This window comes from Trachemys scripta, chromosome 5, assembly GCF_013100865.1.
Source record: "Trachemys scripta elegans isolate TJP31775 chromosome 5, CAS_Tse_1.0, whole genome shotgun sequence".
In the NCBI taxonomy this organism is placed as follows: domain Eukaryota; kingdom Metazoa; phylum Chordata; order Testudines; family Emydidae; genus Trachemys; species Trachemys scripta.
In genome coordinates this window covers 134,556,825-134,577,226 of record NC_048302.1, presented here as the reverse complement: position 1 = coordinate 134,577,226, position 20,402 = coordinate 134,556,825, and the positions used below count along the sequence as shown (strand labels likewise).

At 41.6% G+C, this 20,402-nt stretch overlaps 1 protein-coding gene across 4 annotated transcripts in view; it reads left to right on the top strand.

The window, feature by feature from the left end:
• The window catches only part of ALMS1 (ALMS1 centrosome and basal body associated protein), a 128,204-nt gene that overhangs the window by 82,159 nt on the left and 25,643 nt on the right, over positions 1–20,402 (top strand). For 3 of the 4 annotated variants that reach the window (XM_034771019.1, XM_034771018.1, XM_034771020.1), the window contains exons 11-14: positions 1,418–1,588; positions 6,804–7,990; positions 18,081–18,198; positions 19,665–19,913. In XM_034771019.1, the coding sequence (XP_034626910.1) occupies positions 1,418–1,588; positions 6,804–7,990; positions 18,081–18,198; positions 19,665–19,913 (1,725 nt within the window). The remainder of the gene's footprint in view (positions 1–1,417; positions 1,589–6,803; positions 7,991–18,080; positions 18,199–19,664; positions 19,914–20,402) is intronic. The other variant, XM_034771021.1, reaches the window with a different exon arrangement.

The window sequence follows — 20,402 nt, the reverse complement described above, 5'->3', positions numbered from 1 at the left end:
GCCACAGTTAATGTTATGAAGATGTTGTCTTAACTCCCTGATATACAGGTACACTGGATAATAAATACAGATACAACTGTGTCCACAGTTATTTTATCTGAAAAATTACAGAAGTAAAAGCAAAGCTCAGGCTTTCAAATCCATCTCCACATGTTTCCTAATCTTCGCCCATTCTGTCTGCAGTAATGTAAGGGAGAAGAGAGAGGTAGATGTGATGCGTGTGCTTTTTAGGAACCAGGGTGCTAACAGTGCAAATGCAACGTAGACACGACACAGCTCAGGTTCTAGGAAACACACAACGGTATTTTTAAAAATCTGATTTTAAATTCCCTGCTGCAGTTAGGACTCGTAGTTCATGAGAAATATCTGAAGAAAATTTAGTTGAATAAAGCCACTGAATGTAACTGGATAGTGTTGCCAAAGAATATAAATCAGTTAACCGTGTCTTTAGGCTTTCAAACTCGTATGACACAGAAATGTGGTGCTGTGGGAACTCTGCTGGAAAAATGTATTATTGTTGTCTTGAGCTATTGTTTAGAGGCTGTGCAGACCTAGTTATGTAGCTAAACAAGGATTCATTAGGACTAGAAAAAAAATCCCTTTAACTTCTGTTTCATATTCTGTCAACTTGCTTCATCACTTCTCTGTACAGATCCCAGAAGATGTCTGTTTGCATCAGTCAATGAAAATATCTAAAATTGAATATGAAGATCAGCAGGAGTGTGACCTTAACCTCTATGTGCCTATCTGTAGTAAAATGGGTATAATACTTGCCTACCTCAGAGGGAAGCATCTTTTGATCATGGGATCAGAGGCGCTATAGAAAAATTATGTACTGATAAGCTGCTGGTATTATTTCATTAGAACTATGTTGTTCATTAGTTGAATGCACTACTAATAATTCCTTACTCAGGCAATAAATTAAACTCCCTATGTTAGCTGCCTTTCAGTGATTTGCTTCGACATGAAAGCTCTAGGTCAGTGGTGGGCAACCTGCAGCCTGTCAGAGTAATCCACTTGTGAGCCACGAGACAGTTTGTTTACATTGACCGTCAACAGGCACGGCCGCTCCCAGCTCCCAGTGGCCACAGTTCCCCATCCAATGGGAACTGCGGGAAGCGGCGGCCAGCACGTCCCTGTGGCCTGCGCCACTTCCTGCAGCTCCCATTGGCCGGGAATGGGGAACTGTGGCCACGGGGAGCTGCAGGTGGCTGTGCCTGCGGACGGTCAATGTAAACAAACTGTCTCGCGGCCTGCCAGTGGATTACTCTGCCGGGCCACAGGTTGCCCACCACTGCTCCAGGTTGTGGCCTGGTTTGGCCTGTTCTTAAAACTGCACCCTCTTCGTACTGCTTTGCTTTAACCTCTTATTCATTATCATAAACTACTGTGACCATGTTTCTTGTTTTCTTTATAGGATCAAATGATGCTGTTCCTCCAAATTTTCCAGCAAAGGTACTTGGTTCCATGGATGAGAATCCTCTAGACACTGTAGCTATTAAACATAAAGAGGGTATCTACAGTAAGAGGTCTGAGCCTAAGGTAGCCTGGGCAAAAGAAAAAAAGACACCACAAGAAGCTACTACAGGTAATTAGATTGCCTATGTGCATTTCTCTTTTCTGTATCTCTTACAGGTATAGCCTTTTATTTTATTTAAAGTGAATTTAGTGATGTTGTATTATAGCATCAGGGGTTCGGCTCTGGTTGCTACAGTTTCGAGCTCAACAGAATGAAAGTCACCTCTGCCACTTGTTTCAGATGTAGAGCCTTTAGGAACACATGAAGACCAAGGATAGTGACCACACACATTCACAAGTACAAGATCTAATCTGTTTTACAAGTTTTATTAAAACAATAAGTAAAGTTACAATCACCTATGCATATAGGAAGCCCGTAACAAACTATGCAATAATTATAACTGTAGTCATACTCCCATCCTCAATGTTATTCTGAGGGTCTGATGGATGGGTTGCCAATTGATCGTCAGGAGACAGGTGGTTCCTGTTGGAGTTTTCCTATAGGTAAGTCATTTTACCCAATCCAGGCACCCGCTCTTATCATGTGATTCTGTCTACACCTAATACTGTGTGCCTCTTCATGAAGGTGTCAACACTCATTTTCCTTATCTGTGTTGTGCCCCCCAATAATATTGGGGTGCCCCATTTTTCATAGGATGTTTTATTCTCATTAGCATCTACACACATGTACCCTGATATCAGGACATATTTCAGAAGAGATATTACAACAGGGTATCAATACCTCATGGTCTTGAACAGTACCTTGCGGTCAATTTTTGTAACACCATCTGTTGGCACATCTTTCTCGTGATCCTGTGGCATAGGGTCAGTCTTTGGTTACTTACTTATGTCAAGCACTTCTTAAACATATATGGCCTAGAATGACTAAGCTAAAATCTTACAGGCCTCAGCCTATAGACCTTGAGTTTCAGCCCTGTTTTACTTAGATACCTAATGCATTCTTATAACTTCTAAATACTTATCAGTCTTATACTTAAGAACATAAGAAAGGCCATTCCGGGGCAGACCAAAGGTCCATCTAGCCCAGTATCCTGTCTACCGACAGTGGCCAATGCCAGGTGCCCCAGAGGGAGTGAACCTAACAGGCAATGATCAAGTGATCTCTCTCCTGCCATCCATCTCCACCTTCTGACAGACAGAGACTAGGGACACCATTCCTTACCCGTCCTGGCTAATAGCCATTAATGGACTTAACCTCCATGAATTTATCCAGTTCTCTTTTAAACTCTGTTATAGTCCTAGCCTTCACAACCTCCTCAGGCAAGGAGTTCCACAAGTTGACTGTGCGCTGCGTGAAGAAGAACTTCCTTTTATTTGTTTTAAATCTGCTGCCTATTAATTTCATTTGATGACCCCTAGTTCTTGTATTATGGGAATAAGTAAATAACTTTTCCTTATCCACTTTCTCCACATCACTCATGATTTTGTATACCTCTATCATATCCCCCCTTAGTCTCCTCTTTTCCAAGCTGAAGATTCCTAGCCTCTTTAATCTCTCCTCATATGGGACCCGTCCCAAACCCTTGATCATTTTAGTTGCCCTTTTCTGAACCTTTTCTAGTGCCAGTATATCTTTTTTGAGATGAGGAGACCACATCTGTACGCAGTATTCGAGATGAGGGCATACCATCGATTTATATAAGGGCAATAATATATTCTCAGTCTTATTCTCTATCCCCTTTTTAATGATTCCTAACATCCTGTTTGCTTTTTTGACCGCCTCTGCACACTGCATGGACATTTTCAGAGAACTATCCACGATGACTCCAAGATCTTTTTCCTGACTACTTGTAGCTAAATTAGCCCCCATCATATTGTATGTATAGTTGGGGTTATTTTTTCCAATGTGCATTACTTTACATTTATCCACATTAAATTTCATTTGGCATTCTATAATCCTACAATTTAAATCTATTAATTATATATAACATAGCATATGAGTTAATCATAACATCATACAGTACAACAATAGATGGATAAAATGAACTAATTGGCTACACAGGAGAGTGTGTGGTTAGAGCACAGGACTAGGAGTTGTACTCTCACTGATTCTCATGATCATGTTATTTGTCTCTCTCTGTCCCTCAGCTCCCCCAGTAGCACAATAGATATAATTACAGTTAACAACACACAAGAGGTGCTGAAGCTCAGGTAAGGTTTAGTAAAATGCTTTGAGGTCATCCAATAAAAGCCACACTTAGTGCAAAGTATTCTCAGTCAAGTGTGGAAAATGATCCTGAGGTTGCTGAATAGCAATTTCTTGGTAACTAAAATGTGGCAGGATGGCTCCATAGACTTATTAGACGTTTTGTCCATGCCCAGGGATACCGGATGTCACATTGCCAGGTACTGATTCGTCTCTATAAGTATTGAATATTAATATCTGTTGGGTTTACTGTATCTTTTTTTCTCCTCCCCCCCCCCCCCCCCAGCTTGGGTTGGCTGATATTAAAACTAGAAACTGATTTCTAGAGGCAGAAGCTCACGTTTATCATTTCAGCACTGCTACTGGGGACACTGCACCATTGGAAGCATTACTCTTTGATGAAATTAAGTGCATATTTTTATATTGAGATAATGTAGGAAGTGTCAATTATCCCATGGCAGTAGCTAAAATTAGTCTTGATCAACATTCCAGATCTTGCTCCTATTTGAGTTGTTGGGAATTTACCAACAGTACAAGTAGGATCAGGGCTTTCATTGACGTCAGTGGAAACTGCTCCCTCTTGTTCCTGGGCAAAATGTGTCCTATGCTTTTTACTCTAAGTGAAAAAATTGCTGAGTGACTGCCATCTCTACTGCTTGCAGATATCCATTCCACTAGAGTTACACTTAGTGCTCTGTACAGCATTTTGAAATACACTTTGTACCAAACAAGAACGGAAAAAGTTACAATGAGGTAATGTAATTATGTCCACTAATGAGGGATGAGACCAGAAACACATGAGCGCAAAGTGGGTTCTGAATTATGTGTCTGATTTCTCTGGAGCCCATTTTTTCCTCTTAATATCACATAAACTTGTTAAATGAAGAACTTCAATGCAATGAATGTTCATGGAGTACTTCAGTGTAATTATTGTATTCCTGAGCAAGTAGACAGTCCAACCTGATGGGGGTGAGGTCATTCCAGGAGACCAGGCTAGCACATCAGTGGACGTTCTTCTTGATCACTTTCGCCTGGGGAGAAATCTTCCTTAAAGCTTTTCTGCAGCTTGAGTGGAGATTGTTTTGAGTTTTAAATATTCATGTGTATGATGTAGTTAAATATCCTCTCATGTTTACCTTGCTCGCTTGGTAAGCGCATCTGGGAGCTACAGCTCCCATACATTGAATTGGTGTAGTGTTTCCCCTCACTCCTACAACATGTCATCCCCCTCCTTAAAAAAAGTAATAGCTGGCCTCCCAGTCTGTTTTCTGTGTGGAGTTCTTTGTAAAATGCTAGGCTACAGGAGTAAAAAGGATGATAAGGGAATGACCCTTTCTCTCTTGGGGAAGAACAATACTAGACAAAAAGACCAGTCTTTGAGGAAAGCCAGAAGTAAACCAACCCCGTTCAGACCAATGGTTCTAGTCTCCCATTTGGCCACTTCCTTAATCACCTTACAAGTATTGTACTAATACCCATCTTCTCCAGTTTAACTAGTAATTTCCCATGTGGTACCATATCAAATGTTTTACTGAAATCCAGACAGACTACATCTACTGCATTTTCCTTGTCTACAAAATCAGTTATCTTATCAAAGAAAGATATTGAGTCAGTGTGGCATGATCTACCTTTGATACACCCATGTTGCATTTTATCCCATTTTCCTTTTACTTCCATGTCTTTAATTATTCCTTCCGTCAAACTCTGTTCTAAAGCTTTGCATATCATTGAGGTCAGACTAATGGGTCTGTAGTTTCTGGATCGCTTTCCCCTCATCTTTCCTAAATATAAGTACTACGTTGGCTATTCTCCAATCATACTGTACCACCCTCACTTCGATAGGTTTATGAAAAATCCTTGCTATCAGACTAACAATTTCATGTGTCAATTCCCCCTCCTCCTCGACTCCCCCATCTCCCCAGACCTGAGTATATTAAGCTCTTTGAATTCTGTTTCCACCTCAGATGTGGTAGTTTCTGTTTCAATACGCTCATTCCCATTAGCCATCCTGCCTTTGCCCCCATGTTCTACATCATCATCTTATTGAAAACAGGCAAAATAAACATTTAGTTTTGGGGCCACACCTAGATTATCCTTAGTTTCTACTCCATCCTCACTACACATCACTTCCTTTTTTTTCCTTGCTCCTTTTTGGCTAAAGAACCTTTTACTCTTTGTTTTAATTTCCTTTGCAAAGTCTAACTCAGGTTGACTTTTGGCAATTTTCACTTTAACCCTACATTTTCTGACCTCCAAGATGTATCTTTTTTTGCTGATCCATCCCCTATTTAATTCTTTGTAGGCTCTCTAAATACTCATAAATACCCTTTTAGAGATGATTATTCATCCAGTTAAGTCTGGAGCCTTTCCTTACAAGCATTTTCTCTTTTTGCTTGGGATGCATATTCCTACAGCACAGTGCACGCATACAAAATACATTCAGATTAATTATAATCTCATTTATAATACATTGTGTAGTTATTTGAAAACACAGGTCATTCTACATGCATTATCTTTTGGTGGGATTTCCTTGCAGCTGTTCTACTTTGGGTTGAGTAATCCCACCAGATTTTACAAGCTAAGACTTGGTCAGTACTTCTGTGGGATACCTCCAAGATGTACACAGGGTGATACAGAAGGTAGCATCACTTATAAGTGGCATTCTTTTAAATTAGTAGCATGGCACTGTATACTAAGGGTTTTGTCCTTTAGAAGAGCGGTAACACTGAGTTTCTGGCTTCTTGTCATTGAAAATCTTATGGCACTTTTTGTAAGAGTAAATGTTAACCTCAGCATCCTGTCCATATGCCAGTTTAGGAAATTACATACTGCATGTTTAAATTCCTCCTGAAATTTTAATTGGTATGGTATTCCCCTTCATTTCCTAGCCTAAATGTCTGTATAAAACTGCTGTGCACTGTTAATAACTTAGATTCCTTCCCAGAGGTGGTTGCATTTCAGTATTGTGTGAAGTGACTCATATATACCTGTAGGTGGTAAACTGCTTTGGGAGTCTTTTGGAATGAGAGTTGCCCTATTTATAGGAGACTGTTTCCGAAGAAGCCAGTAGCCATCATTGGGAGGGAAAAATAAAACAGCAGTTTTCTTTCTGTTTCAGAGTCCATGAATCATTTGGAATCTGTAAAAACAACTCATTCAGTTTTCAAGTCAGCCCAGTTTTACCTTCACCATCCAGTGCCCCTGCAACATGAGAGTTACTTCTCTAATGATGAGCCTTCAGAGGAATGCACGGATATTGGACGCACTGGACCTTCTTCAAGAGATTTCTTCCAAAACTGGAGAGCTGCAAAGAAAGATCAACACTCCTTCTCTGTTTACCCTCAGATGGGTGAGGAGGATGAATTCTCCCCACTAACTGCAGAAGTGGATTATAGCAAGGTTGAGGCCTTGAGATTCAATGCATCTTTGGGGAATGAAGCTTCAGGGAAAGAGCTTGTACAAGAGGACCAAAAGAAGGTCAGAGATTATCTGCTATCAAGCAGCCAAAGGACTGACTTAGTCAGGAGACACAAGATGGATCTGCCACTAAAACAGAGTACCTACTCCACTGGCAGTTTGGATGAGCTTTGGACTAAGTTTTTAGAGCGTCAGAAGAAGCACCACCTCCATAATCTTAAGAGCAGCAATGAGCTGTCCCTAGTGGAACGCCTTGATCGACTGGCCAGAGTCCTCCAGAATCCCGTTAGGCATTCACTAATGCCTACAGAGAATGGCAAGAGCAATATTGGAGAGAAAACTAGGGGAAGAGAGCAGAAGAAAATAAGACGTCAGGACAAGAGGGTATATGAAAGTAACCTAGACTCTTATAGAAACGTATTGAATGCTGAAGAAAAATCAGATACCAGTTATGATGAAAAAAGACAAGCTGAGTCTAGACAACAAAGGGCAGGAGAGAGAACTATCAATCACATGAAGAGATTCTTGAAACAGAAATATTTAGATCTCCTGAGTGACACCTCTTTAGAGACCATGCCTACTAAAGACCCCGTTGTGGTGACAGATTCTACCACCTCTGAATCAGACACGGTGACCCAAACAGAGATGGAAACAACTTCTCAGACTGAGGTGAGCAGTTCCATTTCCACCATTGACACTGCCAGGCTGATCAGGGCTTTTGGGCATGAAAGAGTGCGCTTGTCACCAAGACTGTCTGAACTGTATTGCACCATCAGTCAGCAGAAAAGTCGCTCTGAAAAGTGGGACAAGGGAAGAAGTAAAGTAGTGGGCTTGAAATATCCTAACACGACTTATGCTGAGCGACATAGAAAAAGAAAAGATACCCAGGTATGTGATCAGTTAAACCAAGAGGCAACTTAACCATTTTTTTAATAGCTTTGTTGATGCTGTATCATAAACAGAGCGGAAAACGTAGTAATCATTCCTTATTTGGAGAATGGTTGACACTGGCCTAGATAGGGGATTGTTATAGGATAGGCTTCCCTCACCAGTGAGAAAAGTAGCCCACAAAACAAACCAAGTTCTTCTCCCTTTTCCCAGGGCAGCAAAATCAAAATCAAGTTCTCCCCTTGTCAAGGTGCATCCTTGCCTCTAGATACACCTTTTTTCCTGGACACAGCATTGCAGGGGACTTGTACCCTCTTGTATCCCATGTGGTGGCCACTTTCTCTGACACAGTGACCACTCCCATTTGGACCTCCAGCCAAGTCATATAACAGTTCAGTCCCGTTCTGTGGTTTGGCTTCACAAACAAAAAGGTCCTCAACTTCAACTTCAGTTCTTTCCCCTTGTCAGCTTACTGGCCCCCCACCAGGCTTTTCTCTGCTGGGAGTGCAAATACCACTTACGTCGGCCTTCTGCCCCCCACAGACCCTAGCTGAGGGCTTCTGTACACTCTGGGGCCCCACCACAGGAATTAACCCTACTCCTGTAGCTCTGCTTCCTGGCCCTAGCCTTTCCCAAACTAGTGGATCTTCTTCCAGATCCTTCCCAGGAAGAGAGAACTCTCCCTAGCTCCTCTCTTGGGTTTCTTCCTCTCTCTTGAGCTGCCTCTGCTCCTTATACAGCTTAGCTTCACCTCCTCTGGCCAGGAGGCAATTAGTTAATCACTTCCCAGTATGGAGCATAACTAATTAGGTTCTTGCCCTTGTCTTACAGGCAATGGGGAATTAAGCCCCATCACACCCCTTTGTTCATTTCCTTCCTTTGCCTCCTACTTAATGTCTGTCAGAGACCCTGTAGAGCAACAAGCTACAAATATATCCGCTCTCCAAACACTTACATATTCCCTGCCCTTTTCCATATTTCTGCAGATGAAACTGGGAAGGCAGGGTTGTGGAATTTGGCTCTAGCTGGTGACCCTTGCTACGCTGCCTGGGCAACTTCTGGGAGTCATCAATCCTACTTTGCAAAATTGGAATTAATATTATGTTTAATAATGCAGACGTCTCATCTAAATACCTCTAAACTTTTTACTTTTCTGATTTATTTTTTGTATCTGTAGAACTGTGGATGTAGATGGCACTTTAGACTGTAAGATTCTCAGGGCAAACATCTGTCAATTTGTCTAAAGGCCTGATTCAAAATTCATTGAAATCAATGGAATCTTTCAGTTGATTTCAATGGACTTTAGACCTAGTCCATAGTTAGGATGAGAAATGGATAACTATCAAAAATGTGGCATGATCTTAGGTTTGATGAAGATTACAGTATAGACTGTGATATGTTCTGGTGTTTGTATAGTATATCTTTCTGGTTCCTGTATTTTGTTAATGTTAGAATATACTATTTAATTTTTGAGGGACAAAATGGTGGTGTATCAATGCTAATCTACATTTCCATTTTATTAGGATATACTGTCGACTTTTGATGAAAGCAGTTAATAAATCAAAAGTCTTTAATGTGTCTCTAGCAGGTTATTGGGTATTGTCTGGGAGGAAGTGAGCCTTTCAAGGCTCTAGCTTGGGTAAAAAAAATTTTTTTTTTTTTTTTAAACCAAATAATCCTGAAGTTGTAGTGATAGTCAGAAAAGTGACTCTCGAAAAGTGACATTCAGATCCTGTATTTTCTGACACTCAATAACTTTTAGATCAAATGTGCTTGGTTTACAGGTCAGGAACTGATTCCCTCCTTTGCCCCTCTCAACTAGCAGCTCAGCAAACTCCACCCAGGCTTTCTGTTCTTTTTGGTTATTAAACATCACCAGAGAGCTAGCTTTAGTGGAATGAACATGGGACTAGGGGCTAGGAACTCTTGAGTTCTAATTCGAACTCTGATACTGTGGTTTTGGGAAAGTAACTTGATCTCTTTGATGGAGTGTTCCTATGTATAAAATAGGGATAAGAATCAACCTCAAATGAGGTTAAGAGAAAGTTGGTTCAGCTATGTACAGAATTAAAAAAAAAAATTAGACTATTTTATAATATTTGGTATTTATCGTACTTTCAACACTAATTTATAGTGCAGAATGCTGGGGAATGAGAAGGTATGACATGTCCAAATGGTCTTCATTCCATACAACCTGCCTCAGAAAAACCCTCTATCTTTTGGCCCAGAACAATCTCAAACCAAGATCTATTGACTGTGCAGCCAAAAGGATCTGAGCACCATCATTGCCAGGAGGTGTTGGAGCTGGATTGGTCATGTGCTTCGGATGGAAACTGATTCCATCACCAGAGTAGCAACAAGATGGACACCTGAAGGCAAGTGAAAAAGAGGCTGCCCGAAAACAACATGGTGAAGAGCTGTGGAAGCCGAGCTGAAAAACCTGGGGCACAGCTGAGGAACCATTGAAAGACTTGCCAGAAACAGACAGGAGTGGAGGAGCTTTGTCACTGCCCTAAACGCCAGAGGCGTAACAGGAACATGATGATAACCAAAACCTAAGGCAGAGTTTCTTTGAATCTTTAGGTAGAAGAGAAATCCAGCTTGCCTTTCTATAGCTTTATTGGCTGTTTAGTGCCAACAGTAGCTAACTGCTGTTTGTTGTAATTAAGATATGCAGGATTCAAAGGCAGACAGGCAGTAGACTATAACCATCATTCTCCTACAAGTGATTGTCCGTATGTGCATTCCACTAATGGTGTGCACGCGACCTGTGCACTTGAGTTTGGAGTCTTTTGGCCAGCACTGTTCGTAGGCTGTGCATAAACCCTGTGTCTTTTATGCCCTCAAATCAGGGTACAAAGAGCTGAGCACACCAATTGCCATTCAGTTCCTCTCACTGCCTCCTGGCTTCAAGACGGAGAAGCTTGCTGTCAGTGGTTAATGAACTGCTAGTACCTTTTTCAAACTTGTGTATAGTGTAGTTAGAGATAGTAATTGCCTTGTTGGCATTTTGTTGATTTTATTAGCTTTGTTTTACCAGACCTAAAGTTTTTCTGCTATGAGATTGGCCTCAACCAAATCTCCTGGATTCTGCCCCTCCTGTGAGGGTACTGTGCCCTTTAATGTTAGGCACTTCAAATGTTTATTTTGCTTGGGGGAAATTACACAGTCTTGGAAATTGTGCCATTTGCAAGTGCTTCACAAGTAGTAGTTGCAAAGAATAGGGAAGTGTAGCTGCAGATCTACCTTATGAGCAAGCCCATTAAGTTGTTATTGGGCATTGGGTTATATGACCCACTTGTGCATGATCTCTCATCACTGAAGAATGTGAGTGTTGGATCTCTGGCCTGATAGGCTTCATCGGTTTTAGCACCAAGATCAATCTAATTTGATACAAAATCATTGTCAGAAAAGAGACGGGGCACAGATTCTAGAGGCATATCTCCTCCTAAGATCTCCTAAAAGAAGAAAAAAGTATCCCCTCCTGATCACTCTGTCTGTGTGTCTCCCAGCAAAGTTCAATCTCATCATGGTGCCAGTGCATCAGCACCGAGAAGAGGCTTTTCTGAAGAGCTTTCACAAACAGCACTGCCAAAAGCTCCTATATAGCAGAGCTTTGTTCTTTCAACGTCCCACTCTTCAGCATTGGCACCGCCTAAGCCTGATCCGGCACCACATACTCTGGTGCTACAGACTATGGCACTGCAGCTTCCAGCACTGGCAATGTTGGTACTGAATGTGCAGGCACCATTGATGGGGGATATCTCAGAACCATTCCTATTGTCATCTCTCCGACACCATGTGGCACCACCAATGTTGACAGCTCTGACCGATCTTGCCATGCTACAATAAAGGGAAGATCCTCAATCCAGATCTGAAGTCTTGTTTGATAATTGGGTCTACATTTTATCCTGATTGTAAGTTCAATTGTGAAAAGTGAGTGAAAGTTCATAAAATGTCACAATAACCTGTAACAATAAATGTTGATAGGAAAATGTATAAAAGGGAGACAGACTGAATGAGTCAAAAGAAAAAGGTCTGTTGATATAACTCAAGGACTGTTAAGATCATGCCTGGTAAACAAGAGGAATGCGAGACGGGAAATCAATGGACCAAAATTTATCTGCTGAAAATTAGCCCTAATTGGTGGACAAAATAAGGAGGGAGGTGGCCTATTCCAACCATCACTCCCCTATAGGGTCCTTAAAAGAAAAGACTTCGGGACAAAAGTTGGCTAGAAGCAGACACAACATTTCCAACTGCAGACAGAAAGAAGGGGAAGGAACAAGCTTCACCATTATGGCTGCCACCCCCACAGTTTCCTGGGATCCCTGGATCCATCATGACACCATTTGGCCTTCGTTGTCGTGATTCTGTGAGATGTCCTGACCAGACCCTGCCAGAGAGATGACTACAGATGACATTAAGTATGAGGGGGTAGCCGTGTTAGTCTGTATCTACAAAAACAACAAGGAGTCTGGTGGCACCTTAAAGACTAACAGATTTATTTGGGCATAAGCTTTCGTGGGTAAAAACCTCACTTCTTCGGATGAGGTTTTTACCCACGAAAGCTTATGCCCAAATAAATCTGTTAGTCTTTAAGGTGCCACCAGACTCCTTGTTGTTTTTACAGATGACATTGCCACCTCCCACTGGCTCTGGCTGAATCCTGAGCACCACCTGGGATGTGAGACTCCTCCCCCACCATGTGTCCTTTTTCTTCCCCGCCTTATTCTCTTTCTTATCCCTATCTTTTTCCCTTCTGTCTCCTTTCTGGATTAGTTGGCCAAGACTGTATATTTTGCAACACTTTTGTAAGCCTGTGACCAGAGAGGCAGCTAAAAACAATGCCTTAATCAGTCCAATACTAGTAAGTTTTCCAGGTCTCAGAGTAATGGAGAAGACCATGTGCTGTGAGGTCACAAGTTAAAATAAATACCAGAGACAAAGCTGCATTTTCTATCTTTGCTGGTTTTTTTCTCCCCCCTCTTGTGTGTGTTTGTCTTGCATTGTCTTTTAGGAAACAGAATCAGACTTCAACAACAGTAATTACAACAGCTCCAACCCCATCTCAGCTAACTTTTTCTCTTTTTTCACCCAAACAGACAGTTATTACCATCTTTGATACCATCTAAACATGTTTAAAAAAAAATAAAGTCTCCCTCCTCCCCCTTCTAAATACTTGTTAAAGCAAAGGGAAAGGGAACAATGTATAGTGTTAGAATGAAAACTTTTCTTAATACTTTATATTTCAAATGCTTTAAGGCTTTTTTCCTCTTTTTTCTGTATCTTTAATCAAAGGTTAAAAATAATTTTCAATTGTATTTTTGCCATGGTACAAAGCAGGCTGAGGTCTCTGCATACCAAACCCCAAACCTTGCTTAACACTGCTTACTGTTGTATAGTAACAGGGTCGTGTTAACACCATTGACTCTTTGTCTCCATTATTTCCCACAAAATTAAAACAAAAGTCCTTTCATCTCATGGCTTGGCTGCTGGATGAATGTCAAAGGTACAGAAGTCATGATCTTCACCTTTCTGAAGTATTTTTGTGAACCGTAGAAGAGATTCAGTGAGACAAACCTACCTGACAAAATGGACAAGGTTTTCTTGTTGGTGTCTCCAGAAGCCCCTGTATCCACAAGCAACCTCTGTGCCAGAAATCTTAAGACCACTTGAATAGCTCAATCAGAATTCACCTGGTGGCTGTTTTTGCTCATCATCCTCCAGTGGGTAGACACACAATGTTATCTCATCCAACTGTGATCAGATTTTGAAAGGTCCTAAGGTGTTTCCACTTGTTAAAGAACCAATTCCACTGTGGGACCTTAATTTAGTTCTCTCAGCTGTGATGGGCCCAGCTTTTAAGCCGATAGTGGTGTATTCCTTGTTACACTTATCAGTTAAAACACCATTCTTCTTAGTCATTTACCTCTGTAAGGAGGATAGGCGAAATCCAAGCATTAGTGGGTGACACTCCTTATACTGTCTCTTATCCAGAAAACGTACATCTGAGGACACATCCTAAGCTCTTGCTGAAGATGATCAGAGTTTCATCTGAACCAGCAAATTCACCAACATATATTTCTTCCTAAGCCTCATGCTTCTAAAGTGGAGGTTGTGCTGCTGCACACTCTAGATGTCAGGCATGCCTTGGCGTTTTATCTGCAAAGAATGAAAATCTTTAGATCTTTGCCCAGACTCTTTGGCTCCATTGTAGAGAAGGTGAAAATCAAAACCATCTCATCTCAGAGACTACCAAGATGGATTTCTCATTGTGTGAGAACTTAGGAGGTGACCAAAGTGAACCCTGTTATTACTACTCAGAACTTGCTTCACCAGAGCTTAGGCAGCCTGAACAGCATCATTGAAAAAATGTGTCTATTTTGGACATTATGTAAAGCAGCCACCTGGGGTTCTAGTCACACCTTTATTAGACATCATGCTATCACCTAAGCAGCTTAGTCAGGTGCTGCATTTGGCAAGGCTGTCTTACAATTTTTATGCTCTTAAGACTAAGCTCCTTCCATGACAGTTGTCCACTGCTTGGGAGTCACCATTAGTGGCGTATGTATATGTATGTTTGCTTGAAGGAGAAAGGAAAGCTACTTAGCTGTACAGTAACTGGAGTTCTTTGAGCATTTGTTGTACATATAAACATTCCTCAACCTGCTCTCCACCCCCCCTACCTCAGAGTCCTTTACCAACCAGGATTCTGCAGTGGAAAGGAAACTGAGAGGCAATTGGAGTGCTCTATCCTCTTATGCCCTGGACTAAGGGCGCAAGGGTGCTCCGAGCACAATCATGTCCACATGGACACTTCTGGCCAAAGATTTAGAACTCAAGTGGATGGGATGTGTGCACATCATTAGTAGAATGTACATATGAACAACAGATCTTTAAGAACTCCAGTTACTGTACAGGTAAGTAACTTTCCTTTTTGCTTATAGAAACCACTACTCCAAGACACAGTACTGCACAATATTTAAATTATTATAGAATATATATGTTGTATAAGAAAGTGGCACCCTTTTTATAATCAGTTTTTATTATATCTGTGCTTTATCTGAGTAATATTGTCAATTCTTCTTCCACAGAACACTGTTTTGGATATTTTTTTTAATTTATTAATCATTTCAATGCCAATTTTATGCTCAACAGTATACAAACTCTGGACCCTTCCTCAGGGTATTTGCTATCTAATATAATTTATCTCATTCCTAAGGCAGCCCTCAAAGCTATATCTGGCACCAACTGCAAAACCAAGGTTTGCGTTGAAGTTGGTCTGAATGGAAATAAGCATGTATATATTCATTGCTGAATGACTGCATATATCTAATCCTTCTTGAATGCTGAAATGCTTGTTTGGATGGGAGGGAAATCATGTTGTTCTGCATATAGAATAAGGATTCTGTTTTCCCAGAACGTATATCTGCATTTTGATTCTGTTCTCTGATATGCAGGTGTGTATCTGCCACATCTGTCTTGTAAAATCTGCCAGAGCAGTAATTGATTTTACAAGATGCGAAGTGACACATTCCTGTATGTGTGAGAATAAAAACCAGGCCCTTTAAATGTGGCGATTGAAATTATGCATTGTGTCGATTTGGTGACAATGAAGGTACAATAGTTCATGAGCAATAAACTATAGCTCCTGTCGTTCCCATCATATTTAGTATTATGAGTTATTAATAGAATACTGATTACTGTGATAGGTGTGAAAAATCTGTTTCCTAATTAAAAATGAAGCACAACTAACTTCGTTGTAACAGCTGTTTGACGCCACATTGTCAAAATTGACGGCTATAGAAGCATTGTCAATAACTGCAATGCTATTTAAGCACCAACATATCCCTATTTACGTAATCAGAATACAAAGCTTGCGTAACTAGGTGCATTATATTCACAGACAAAAGACCCTACATTTTAAAGGGCAATAAGATCATTATACAAACTTACAAAGCCATCTCATTCAATATTAGATCTCTGAGTGCAGCTAGTTCTATTTTTATATTGAACTAAAAGATACTAGTGCCTGTGCAACCTCCCACCCGTGGCACTTAGCGCCTTGTTTCTTATAAATTACTATTTTCTGGACAGGTTTCACCTCAGTAAAGAACACTGATTTTTGGGGGTACAGAAAAGTGGGGGAACCTTTACTGATGCCTTTTTGAAAGTCCTTTGCTTTCTCTCTGGTACAATAGAACCAGAAATCATTACTGAGCAGTAAGAGAACACATCAGCATTCCAGGATAGTCCCTTCCCCTAACAGGCCCTGCAACTTTCAGGTACCCTTGGTCCAGAGGGTGGGAATGTGTGGCTCACTTTAGAGCAGGGTTCTCACAACAAAATTTTTGGTGGCCTCAGAGTGCAGCCACCAACTCTTGCTGGTGGCCACACTGACACTTTTCCCTAAAATTATTTATTTTCTTGAAGTTACTAAAGTAATATGCACATACATACTTCCAAATCATTGTAATGTATTTATGTAAGGTTTGGGTGGTTTTTTTTTTTTTTTTTTGCAGACTCAATAATAAAAATAATGCTGTTATCTCTATTCTTTACTGGACCTAACACAATAGAAATACAAATAAGGTGCTTTGAATGTTCTTGTCTTTTTTATTATTGTTTCTTTTGCTTTTTTGGTAAAAGTGGTTGTCTGTACAACAAATCTGAAGTAAATTTAAAAGTGATTTGACATAATAGAAGTCGAAATAATAATGAAAAACATATCTGGGTGGCTTCGCTCTGGGGAGGGGAGGCATGGCTGCGGCTGGCCTGGGGCTCCTCTGGGCGGGGGGAGGAGCAGGGGGGACTTGGGGTTTCAGTGGGCCCAGAGCTCCTCTGGCTGGGGAGGGGGGGGGGGGGGTTCTTGGCTTTTGCCAGCCAGGAGCTCCTCTGGGCAGGGGTGTGTGTTTGGGGGCGAGTCTTGGGGCTTCGGCCGGCCCGGGGCTCCTCTGGCTGAGAGGGTGGGGGTGCTTGGGGCTTCTCCTGGCGGGGGGCTTGTGACCCCAGCTGCAGGGGGTCTCGGTGCTTTGGTTGCCAGGGAGTGGGGGGATGCAGGCGGAACAGTTAGAGTTGGGGGCTAGCCTCCCCAAAGGGGGGCTCCACCTACTGCCCATCCGCCCCTGCTTGCCTCCTCTGTCCCTCCTCAGTCCCTCACCCGCTGCTCGCCTCCTCTCACTCCCCCACCTGCCACAGACACCCTCCTGCCCGCTGTGTGAACCCCTGCTCACTGGTGGCTCACCGCTCACCTCCCCTTCCCCAACTCACAGCCAGACCTCCCCGCCCGCCGCCTCACCCTGCAGCTGGCTTGCTGCTCGCCTCCTTACTCCCCTGCCAGGCCCCTGCCACTCACCTCACCGCTTACCTCCTTGCCCATCCGCTGCTCGCCTCACCACTGGCCTCCTCACCCCCCTGAAATGTTAGTACAATATTTATATTCCAATTGATTTTTGTATAATTGTAAAATTGTAAAAAATAAAAATGAGAAAGTCAGCAATTTTTCAGTACTAGTGTGGCTGTGACACTTCTTTGTATTTTTATGTCTGTTTTTGTAAGCAAGTAGTTTTTAAGTGAGATGAAACTTTGGGGTTCGCAAGACAAATCAGAGTCCTGAAAGAAGTACAGTAGTCTGGAAATGTTGAGAGCCACTGTGCTAGTGCATGAAGTCAAAGATTTAAAAAATGTCATTTCTAAAACAGTTTTTATTTTAAGAAAGCATATAATATAAATGTTTGAATGGATGTGCATTAGGATTTCGTGGCTGATTGCATTAGTTACTTGTGGCAGAGCTGTTACAGCATTGCCATTTTCTCACCTGAAAAATTGGCAGAGTGAAGCTCCTAGTTAACCAGGTTGGATGCCAGCAATGTACGTCCGTTCTTCTAAACAAAAGGGAGCCAAGGTTGGCTGAATTATGTAGAATGTTGTGGAAAGGTGTTTGTAGACCTGTGCTTGATTGTTAATTGAATCATTTTAAGAACTGAACTTGTGACTATTGTTCCCTTGCAGCTTGACCCCTCACCCCTGCCCCCATGCTGACTTGAGTCAAATAGCAATCCCCAAGAACCTGTTATGTTTTTTCTAGATAGCAGACTCTGTTATTTCATCAGATTCTGTTGCTACAATCAACAGTTCCTGGGGACCAAGTTCTGCCCTCAGTAACAAGCGACACACACGGATGTTAAACAAGGGCATCCAAGCAGGTGAGTTTCTTCTCTGCTTATTCACTTCTGGCTTTCATCTCTTCAAAACCATTGTAGAGGGCTGCTTCAGAGTCTAATCCATGTCTTTGGAGACAGGTATGTACACTGGGCATTCACTGCCCACAAATTGCACTGCTTAGATGCTTTCACAATAAAGTATTGTGGTGACTCCCACTGTGCTACTGGCCAATGTCGTTGCTCATCTGAGTTCTGCTAACCCAGACCTTTAATCCGTCTCAGTATCAAATAAGTGACTTAGCTCTAGCTTCCATGTTATTTTTCTCTTGCAAGAGTTCTAAAGTTCCTGAGATCCTTTGTCTGTATGTAAGTCACTGAATGTCTTTCTAAGCACTCGCTATTTTATCAATCTAGTCAGCATGCCAACAGCACCCTATACCCCTGTTTGCAGTATTGTCCCTTTGAACATCTCTTGTCTTCTGCTTAAGATATGATTTATCCATTGATTGGTATAATTCCTGTGTTCAGGCTTCCCCCACAACTCCCAGTGGCAATTTTCCATTCTTTGAAAGCTGGCTTGCAAAATCGTACTTTAAGGGATGAGTGACTGTTTTTGATGGGCAAACAAAATACCTGTTTTTCATTATCATTATTTTGTGAGTAAACTTTGCACCTGGGCTGGTAAATGTTCATGACATTTTTCCAAGGTTGCTTACAGTTTCTTAAGCCTTGGTTAACACCTTCAGTTTTACACATTCTTAGTTCTCCCTTGCATCCCAACTATTTAAAAATCTTTACAAATAAAATTTAGCATATGTGGAAAGTGCTGGACTGACCACCCTGAACTAAGGATTCTGTTTATCCAGTAAAACGTAAGCAGCACAAGCATACGCTGACTTACCTTTGTGCCTCAACCTGGATACAGGAATCTTCCTCTAGCAGAGAGATGGTAGTTCACTCCCTCATCCCATTCAGTGCTTGACCTTTGCTGTAACTGCCAACAAGGGAGCCAGTTAGTTCCAGTTGTATTAATGGTGTTGTGATGTAGACACCTTTTGCCCTGGGAGCCAGACTGATGCCACAAAACGAACCTCACGTGGATCATCACATAGTAACAACCCTTGGTCACTGAACTTGAGCTGGATTTGGAGTGATAACTTAAAAGGCATGAGTCTGTTTTTGCCAACCCTTAGAGTCCTCCAGCCCCATATTTAAGATTACAGTAAAATGGCAAAAAACTCTGACAAAACCTGCACAAGTACCACCTTCTGAATCACTAACACCACATTCTGCAGCTTGTAGATGTTCCTCGGCAGTCTTCCATCAATCTTCTGGTCTGGTTCAACCCAGCTTAGCTTATGAGATCTGACATGGTTATAGTACACGGGGGTATGGCAGTAGGCCACTTACTTAGTTTGAAGGACCAGAGAGGGCTTTCCAACATCGTAGCGTATCATGTCACTGTTGCTCCAGAGTAATGTGTTCCTTTTTCTTTCTTTTGACTACAGGAGATTTGGAGATTGTGAACAGTGCAACTAAGAAAAACACTCGGGATGTTGGTATGACTTTCCCCACCCCAAGATCTAGCCAAGCGAGGCCACAGAAACCCGCAAGTTGTGCCAATGGTGATCTTGGGCAGTTGGATAGTGTGTTTTCAGATTTTCGAAACCCAGCAGGCAAGGGGAAACAGGAGGGACAGCCAGGCAATTTTCTCATGGACAAAAAGACAGGAAGCAACAGGCCGCAGCTATCACAAGGTCAGTCCCAAGTATTGCATCTTTGTGAATGGGAAAGTGCTCACATTTCACATCAGCCAGCATATATTACCAGTACACAATGTATACTATCATGAGATCTCTAGCTGGCCCTGTAAGAACAGTCTCTAACAATGGCACAACTATATATTTTTTTAAAAGGCAATGGAATCACTAACATTTATCAAGTGTTTATAGTTGATTATTTTTAGTGCCCCAAAGTGTTAGAGCTCACAATCTACATTTTGGACATGATATATCAAATGATGGTGACAAATATAGGGAGTGAATGTGGCAAGAAAAGACAAATCAAGTATACGCTCACATGGATACTTTTTTTAGGCATCTGAACGTCTTAGCATTTCTGTGAAGTTGCATATATTAAAATGATAATATTCAGTATTTCATATCTTTACTGATTCATTTATTGAGGGCTTCATGGAATAAGTGAGTTTTCAGATGAAGAGAAGGTCATAATGTTGGAAGGAAGTG